The sequence below is a fragment of the Melanostigma gelatinosum genome (assembly GCF_949748355.1).
Source record: "Melanostigma gelatinosum genome assembly, chromosome: 19".
Lineage (NCBI taxonomy): Eukaryota > Metazoa > Chordata > Actinopteri > Perciformes > Zoarcidae > Melanostigma > Melanostigma gelatinosum.
The window spans coordinates 22,315,693-22,324,652 of NC_136652.1; the positions used below are offsets into that span (position 1 = coordinate 22,315,693).

General features: G+C 44.2%; 2 protein-coding genes across 2 annotated transcripts in view; both read left to right on the forward strand.

The window, feature by feature from the left end:
• asap2b (ArfGAP with SH3 domain, ankyrin repeat and PH domain 2b) overlaps positions 1-670 on the forward strand; it is a 26,040-nt gene extending 25,370 nt beyond the window's left edge. Inside the window, exon 28 of the mRNA XM_079291225.1 lies at positions 1-670. This exon is cut by the window's left edge and continues 612 nt beyond it. The gene's annotated coding sequence lies outside the window, so the exon portion shown is untranslated.
• Positions 671-1,435: 765 nt separating this feature from the next.
• Positions 1,436-8,960, forward strand: LOC306793095 (cleavage and polyadenylation specificity factor subunit 3-like). Its single transcript, XM_079290552.1, has 18 exons — positions 1,436-1,601; positions 1,738-1,801; positions 1,887-1,984; positions 2,065-2,193; positions 2,320-2,497; positions 2,761-2,850; positions 2,933-3,083; positions 4,027-4,202; positions 4,299-4,457; positions 4,669-4,815; positions 4,914-5,066; positions 5,152-5,260; positions 5,583-5,681; positions 6,419-6,513; positions 6,946-7,033; positions 7,102-7,168; positions 8,206-8,302; positions 8,716-8,960. Exons 1-18 carry the CDS (start codon positions 1,531-1,533, stop codon positions 8,803-8,805), a joined length of 2,061 nt encoding a protein of 686 aa, XP_079146678.1. The 5' UTR covers positions 1,436-1,530; the 3' UTR covers positions 8,806-8,960.

Sequence of the window (8,960 nt, forward strand, 5' to 3'; positions counted from 1 at the left end):
TCCAACAGGAAGTCATCGTATTGCCATGGTCCAACAGGAAGTCATCATATTGCTGTGGTCCAACAGGAAGTGATTATTTTTAGGCTATAGGCTGTAAAGGAAGTCCACCACGGTCACATGACTTCACGTCTCCTCCACTGAGCTGAAGGACTCGTGTTCTAGTGAGGACGTTTAGTCGACTCTTTAAGATTCACCCGAGGGGCGTTCAAAGACCTGTTTCATCGGTACGTTTTTTAACAACGTGATGAATATGAACGTATTCTACTTTCATCCTCTTTGTCCATTTGTCTTTCTTTACTTTATTTTGTTCCGTTTCTACTTTGTTCTTTTATTTCCTGCCTTCAGCTCTTTAATGATCGTTTGCGTCTCTCTCAGTTTACGACGTCTTCAAACGTCTCGTTTTGTTCGACCAACAGAAATATTCAGTTTGTGACAGAAAACAGAAACGCTGCAAATTCTCACGTCAGAGAATCTGGAATCAGAGATTTAGCCCCATGAATCTCTGTCAACATAATATTAATAATGTTAATAGTTGATGCTGTCTTGCTGAGTATTTTTCTGAAGAACGATGAATCAGTTCCTCGGTTCATGATTCCTGCTCTGCTCTCTTCACTCCTTCTGGAGATTTGTGGAGATTTAAATGATAATAAAGGTTTGATTCAGAGTGAAGTCACAAGAAGCTTCATATGAAGTGTGTCAGGACTACAGAGTAATAAAGTCAGAATATACACAATATGTAGATATATAATATCTAGATATATCTAGATATTATATCTACAGATATATCTATCGATATTATATATCGATAGATATATCTATAGATATTATCTATCGATAGATATATCTATATAACGGGTCTAACATTGCCACAGCTTTTGTTTCTAGTTTATTGAAAAGCTCTGAATGTCACACGTCCAAAAATAAATTTGTATAATTTTATTTGATCGCAAGAACATATCACAATAGTTTAACTCACATTCTTAATAATCGTAGAGTTTATTTAACACACAGTGATTACAAAGTGCTTTAAAATCAATACAAATAATCAGATGAACAGTGACGTAGAAAGACTACTAATGAAATACACTGATACAACTAATATTCACATAGAATATACACACATATATACTTGTACATATGTATTTATACATAAGTTAAATTGTTGGAAAGCCATGCGATGACAGTAGGGGAACTAAACTAACAATTAAACTGATCTTTTATATTAGAATGTAAAACTCATAAACGTTTAGATTTACTTGTTTTAAGACAAAGTTATTATATTGTGTTGATTGAGTAAAATATACATTTTTTAAATTATATTTATGTTTTCTATGTGTTTCATAATGATGATAATGAGAATAAAGTAAACCTGAAGGCGGAACTAAAGGTTTCCACGGGTTGTTCCACGGACAGGTTTTCCAGCAGGACCCGGAAGTGACGCACTTTCCAAACGAGGCGACGCGCGTATCTGCGATGAATTCATTTGTATTTGTGAAATAAAAGAAGATTAATCAGTTCATCAAAGTAACCATGGCGACGAAACGTAAGTCTGACGTCACGGTTCCCGCGGAGGAAAGTGACCAACTGCTGATCAGACCTCTGTGAGTTTAAACACGTTTCTACTGTTGGTACCCACGAGACCTCTGAGTGTAAACTCTTTAATACTGTTTCAATGACATCAGACATTTTGACTTTTAACGTGTGTGTGTGTGTGTGTGTGTGTGTGTGTCTGTCCAGAGGAGCAGGACAGGAGGTGGGACGGTCCTGCATCATCGTGGAGTTCAAAGGAAGAAAGATCATGGTAGGTGTGGTCCCATCAGCTGTAAACGTTACCGCCAGCTAGTGTGTAACACACGTGTGTGTGTGTGTGTGTGTGTGTGGTTCAGCTGGACTGTGGGATCCATCCCGGTCTGGAGGGGATGGACGCTCTGCCGTACATCGACCTGATCGACCCGGCTGAGATCGACCTGCTGCTCATCAGCCAGTGAGTTCATTCAAGAAATCTACGACACAGACACACTCCCTGATGTTTGCAGAGTGAATATTGAGCTTGTTGCTCTTCAGCTTCCACCTGGACCACTGTGGAGCTCTGCCCTGGTTCCTGCAGAAGACCAGCTTTAAAGGACGCACCTTCATGACGCACGCCACCAAGGCCATCTACCGCTGGCTGCTGTCCGACTACGTCAAAGTCAGGTGTGTGTGTGTGTGTGTGTGTGTGTGTGTGTGTGTGTGTGTGTGTGAGAGAGAGAGAGTGTGAGTGAGTGAGTGAGTGTGTGAGTGTGTGTGTGTGGTTAAAGGCGCTCTGTGTGTGTGTTGCAGTAACATCTCAGCAGACGACATGCTGTACACAGAGACAGACCTGGAGGAGAGCATGGAGAAGATCGAGACCATCAACTTCCACGAGGTGAAGGAGGTGGCCGGCATCAAGTTCTGGTGTTACCACGCCGGCCACGTCCTCGGGGCGGCCATGTTTATGATCGAGATCGCCGGCGTTAAGGTGCGTCCTGCTTCTTAGGCTCCGCCCTGCTTCTGAGGCGCCGCCCTGCTTCTTAGGCTCCGCCCTGCTTATTAGGCCCCGCCCTGCTTCTGAGGCTCCGCCCTGATGTTCAGTCACTTCTGTCCTTTCAGAAAACGTTCGTGCTTTTGTTGGTCTCAACGAAGACGAGTGATCATACACACATTCGTTTTTCTGACTCTGTGTGTGTGTGTGTGTGTGTGTGTGTGTGTGTGTGTGTGTGTGTGTGTGTGTGTGTGGTGTAGTTGTTGTACACAGGAGACTTCTCCCGTCAGGAGGACAGACATCTGATGGCAGCAGAGATCCCGAGCGTTAAACCCGACATCCTGATCACTGTGAGTGGAGCTCACAGATGTGTTCATTCAATTACAAAACTTTATTTAAACCCTGGCTGTAACACCCCCCCCCCCCCCTCAGGAGTCGACCTACGGGACTCACATCCACGAGAAGCGAGAGGAGAGGGAGGCTCGTTTCTGCAACACCGTCCACGACATCGTGAACCGGGAGGGCCGCTGTCTGATCCCCGTGTTCGCTCTGGGCCGAGCTCAGGAGCTGCTGCTCATCCTGGGTGAGACGAGCACAACTTACGTATCCCAGCATGCATTTCACCTCCAACACGTACATAGGGTACATCCAAAGTCTATTATCTGTCATCATGTATGAGTACTGCAGATAGACTGTCTATATATAATACAATGGTCGGGAAACACTGGACACATAACGCTGATTACCGTAATATGTGTGGTATTTGTTATAAATGTACGTTGGTACATGGAGGGTTATAAGAAGCTGTACATGGAGGGACTTAGGACCCAGGGGAATGTAGGTGAAGGAAAGAGGAAGAGACGGAAGAGACGCCACACAAACAGCTGTTCACCGCTCGCTGACGGTTCGAGTTAAAAATGTTGCTTAATGATAAAACAAACTGCGATAAAATAATTGTCGGCGTTAACGTGATAATAACGCGTTAAATTGCCCAGCACTAAATATAAATATATATATATTAGAGGAGATGGTTGGTTGGTGGGTTAGTTGGTGGGTGGGTTGGTGGGTTAGTGGGTGGGTTGGTTAGTTGGTTGGTGGGTGGGTTGTTAGTTGGTTGGTGGGTTAGTGGGTGGGTTGGTTAGTTGGTTGGTGGGTGGGTTGTTAGTTGGTTGGTGGGTTAGTGGGTGGGTTGGTTAGTTTGTTGGTGGGTTAGTTGGTGGGTGGGTTGGTTAGTTGGTGGGTTGATTGGTTGGTTTATGGGTTGGTTGGTTTGGTTGGTTTTGTGGGTGGGTTGGTTGGTGGGTTAGTGGGTGGGTTGGTTAGTTGGTGGGTGGGTTGGTTAGTTGGTGGGTTGATTGGTTGGTTGGTTGGTGGGTTAGTGGGTGGGTTGGTGGGTTGATTGGTTGGTTTATGGGTTGGTTGGTTTGGTGGGTGGGTTGGTTAGTTGGTTGGTGGGTTAGTTGGTGGGTGGGTTGGTTGGTGGGTTAGTTAGTTGGTTGGTTTTAACGTTGTGTGTTTCTGTGAAGACGAGTACTGGCAGAACCACCCTGAGCTCCATGACATCCCCATCTACTACGCCTCGTCTCTGGCCAGGAAGTGCATGGCGGTCTACCAGACCTACATCAACGCCATGAACGACAAGATCCGCAAGGCCATCAACGTCAACAACCCCTTTGTGTTCAAGCACATCAGCAACCTCAAGGTGAGCGCGGCCGCCGGCGCGTCGCAGGTTTGATTCCTGTACACACTGCATCGTCTAAACCCCCCCTCCCCCCCCCCCCCTCCCCGTGTGTCTCAGAGCATGGACCACTTTGACGACATCGGCCCCAGCGTGGTGATGGCGTCCCCCGGTATGATGCAGAGCGGTCTGTCCAGAGAGCTGTTTGAGAGCTGGTGCACCGACAAGAGGAACGGAGTCATCATCGCTGGGTACTGTGTGGAGGGAACGCTGGCCAAGGTGTGTGTGTGTGTGTGTGTGTGTGTGTGTGTGTGTGTGTGTGTGTGTGTGTGTGTGTGTGTGTGTGTGTGTGTGTGTGTGTGTGTGTGTGTGTGTGTGTGTGTGTGTGTGTGTGTGTGTGTGTGTGTGTGTGTGTGTGTGTGTGTGTGTGTGGAGGCTCCAGTCTAAAGGTTCTACAGGTGTAATGAGAGAACCGTGTGTTTGATTCCAGCACATCATGACGGAGCCCGATGAGATCGCCACCATGTCGGGTCAGAAGCTTCCTCTGAAGATGTCCGTGGACTACATCTCCTTCTCCGCTCACACCGACTACCAGCAGACCAGCGAGTTCATCCGAGCTCTCAAACCGCCTCACGTGGTAATCACACCTTCCATAAGTAAAGATAAAAACAACAACAAGTGTAAACAACAGAGGGATCAACGGAATGTTTGAATCGATATATGATGAAACCCCAGATTCTGGTCCACGGCGAGCAGAACGAGATGGCCCGACTGAAAGCGGCTCTGATCCGCGAGTACGAAGACAACGACGAGGTCGACATCGAAGTCCACAACCCGCGAAACACCGAAGCCGTCACGCTCAACTTCAGAGGAGAGAAGCTGGCGAAGGTTCGTCCGAGTCCTCCGTCAGTCTGCGTTATCGATCAGCTGTGTGTTGTACGGCCGTGTTAACTCCCAGCATGCTCTGCTGCAGGTGATGGGCTCTCTGACCGACAGGAAGTGCGCTCAGGGTCAGAGGGTCTCCGGGATCCTCGTCAAGAGGAACTTCAACTATCACATCGTGACGCCCTCCGACCTCTCCAGTCAGTAACACCCGCTCTCTCTCTCTCTGTGTGTGTGGTCTTGTACGTCTATCTTTGTGGGGACCGAGTATTGAACCTTCATTGTGAGGACCTTCCTGTATTATGAGGACATTCTGGCTGCTCCTCACTCACTCCTTCTTTATTGTTTAATGAACCTATAAATTAATAGATTTTAACTAACCACAGAGTAAAGATGGTATTATTCTAGTCTCTTTTTTTTTTTTGCTGCTGCGTCCCTGAACACATCCCTGTGTGTTGTGTTCAGGTGCTGTGGTTTTCCCCAGTGTGTGGTGACTGTGTGTGTCCTCCTGTCTTTGTTCAGACTACACAGATCTGTGTATGAGCACAGTGACTCAGACTCAGGCCATCCCATACACCGGCCCCATCTCACTGCTGGTCAGCCAGCTACGCAGCCTCGCAGGTGGGTTATCAATTTATTATTATTAATTGTATTATTTAATAATATTTTAATTTAATTTTTTTTTTTTTTAATTTGTTATTTATTTGTATTTATTTATATTTTTGATTTATTATTAATAATAATAATTGATTAACTTAATTTCTGAAATGTTTTTCTTCTTTTCATATATTGGTTTTTAATTTTATAATTTAAACATGTTAAAACTATCATGAATTAAAATATACTCCAGTGTTCGATTAAAAACATAAGTAGGACGTAAATAAGTATTTACTCATAAATCACTGCTTTACTTTACTTTAGGTACTTGTACTTTTATATCTGAGTATTGTTTCCTTATACTTCTACAGTTCAAAGGGGACATATTGTACTTTTTACTGCTCTACATTTAATACACAACTAAAGTGATTCTGCAGATGTTTTTAAGATATGACACAAAAATTGTATAATATCATTTTACTTTTAAATTCAGTTCTTGGAGTTGTATTTTCTTAGAATATTCCGACATGTTTTCAAACTAAATCAAGTTAATTCTTTTATAATTCTGGTGCAGCTCGTTTCTCTCGTCTGTAGAACATTTCATTTTACTTCAAGAAACAAAGTGAATACTTGTTCAAGTTTAGTTGAATGTCGTCTGCATAGAAACGCATCAGGAGTGTTTTCTTTCATCAGAAACTGTTTAAAACACGACAGGATAGTAAAGTGTTTACCGTGTATCTTTATGTACTTTGTACTTTCAGGAGACGTGGAGCAGGTGGAGGGAGCGGAGAAGATCACCGTCCGGATCTTTAAGAGCATCACTCTGGTTCATGAGGCCGGGATGGTGCTGCTGGAGGTTCCTCAGATATAGAATAAACATATTAAAACCTCAGAACAAGTTTAAATAGCTTTCACTCTCTGCAGCAACACAAAGAAAAGCTTATATACTATATTAACTGTATATTTATCTGTTTTGGTCGTCGTTATGTGTTATGAATGAGATGCAACAAGTGGCCTCATCATCATCATCATCATCATCATCATCATCAGTGGATTCATGTTGTTTGTTCTCGTCCAAACTGACTAATCCGTTATGATTCTACAATTAAAGTCTAATGAGGGTCTTTTGTAACCCTCATCATGTTAGCTAGCGTTAGCATGCTAATGTTAGCATGCTAACGCTAGCTAACTGTCAGTAAACACATCTGAGGCTGATGAATGTCTTCAGTAAGACACATCAACATGTTATGAACATTATGTATCTGAGACTGAACGTTCTCGTCCTCAGTGGATCGCCAACCCGCTCAACGACATGTACGCCGACGCCGTCACTACGGTGGTCCTGGAGGTCCAGTCCAACCCCAACGCCCAGAAGTGTGAGTAAACGACTGCTGTGAGGCGTGTAACTGATCGGCAGAAACAAACTAACGTTGCTCTGTTTCAGTTCTGGAAGGCAAGAAGGAGACGTTCGACATGGACGTGTTCATGGAGAGACTGGAGCTCATGCTGCAGTGAGTACAGCTCACACACCTGCTGGACCTTTGATTCACGCCGCCCTCCGGTGCCGGGCGGGCGGAGTCGGACTCTCACTGAAAAATGATTCAAACTTGATCTCATTTTCTTTTTCAAAGCTTAAGCCCAGAGATTGATGAAGCCGTTGACACTAAGCAGTTAAGCCTGACTGTAGATCGGTGCTGCTGAGAGAGAAGCTGAATGTCAGATAAAGAGCAACTTGTCTTGTCTGTAGTCTCGTGACCTCGTGTCTAAAGATTTACGGTATTTCATTGCTGAAGGCTGAACTTCACAACAAAGAGAGGAGCTCTCAGTGAAGGCCTGATTATACAAGCGATCAAGTTTCACACTCCATGAATTTATTCATGTTTTCTCTAAATATGGGTCTGAACAGCTGTGGTTCGTTTTCACATCATGAACCGCTTTCTGTTCTAGTCGTGAAAGAAATAGAACTGTGAATCAGTGGGCACATCAAGAGTTAGACTCAGGTTTAGATTTAGACTCGGGTTTAGATTTAGACTCTGGTTTAGATTTAGACTCTGGTTTAGATTTAGACTCTGGTTTAGATTTAGACTCTGGTTTAGAGTTAGACTCGGGTTTAGATTTAGACTCGGGTTTAGAGTTAGACTCTGGGTTTAGAGTTAGACTCTGGGTTTAGATTTAGACTCTGGGTTTAGATTTAGACTCGGGTTTAGATTTAGACTCGGGTTTAGATTTAGACTCGGGTTTAGAGTTAGACTCTGGTTTAGATGAATTCATTTTTAGATTCTTTAGAAACAGAAAGTGTTAAAATTCTACAAATATTTGACAGGATGTTCAACCTTTGTTTCTTTGTAACACATTTCATACTTGACTTGTTTCTGTACAGTTCTTGTAGTTTATGAAGATGATCATAACGATGCCTCTTCATCGTGTCTACAGTCGATCTAGAAACACAATGCAGCTAAAAGAAGAGAAGAGCTGAAGAAGCTCGTATCTGTAGAGATGCAGTGATTTTCAAAATAAGAGCTCAGACTTAACGTTGTGTGTGTTGCAGCGACATGTTCGGAGACGACTGCGTGAACTTCAGAGACGGTGAAGACTTTAGTGTGACTGTGGACGGAGTCACGGCGTCCATCGACCCGGAGACCAGAGTGAGTACGGTGGCCTCCTCAGGACATTTAGGACATTCCTACTGGCAACAACCATTAGATCTGATCAGCTGCTGGAGTTTTCTTGTTGTCTGCTAACAACGCGTTGGTCCGTCTCACTTCCTGTCTGTGTCTCAGCTCCGAGCTCATTGGTTCCCACTGAAGACGTAGATCTACGTCTAGATTTACAACACAAATATACGTGTAAACTATAACGTTGCTGTGCTGTGTTGATGGAGCGGCTACGATGTTAGCGTAGCTTAGCATAGCTCAAACCAAACTCCATTCAAAAAACAAGCGTTTTAAAAGCTGCTTGCTTGTCGTCTTGCGGCGAGAACCAACATGAACTCAGACTTTTTGATGTTATTTCAGCTTCGTTTGTCCTTAAATCCTGACCTCTGACCTCTTGTCTCCAGTCCGTGGCGTGCCCCGAGGACGAGTCTCTGAGGGAGATGGTGGAGGTCGCCGTCCACCGGCTCTACGACGCACTAAGCCCCGCCTTCTGACGGTGATGTCACCAGCAGGGGTCTCGTTTCCCTCCTTTAACAAAGAGAAACTCTTTGTTGTGAAACCTGATTCCAAAGGAATCAACGATCTGCAGCTGATTGATTTTGTACTTTGATCTGTAAAAACTAAATAAAGTTTGTCAACAGAGAAAAAA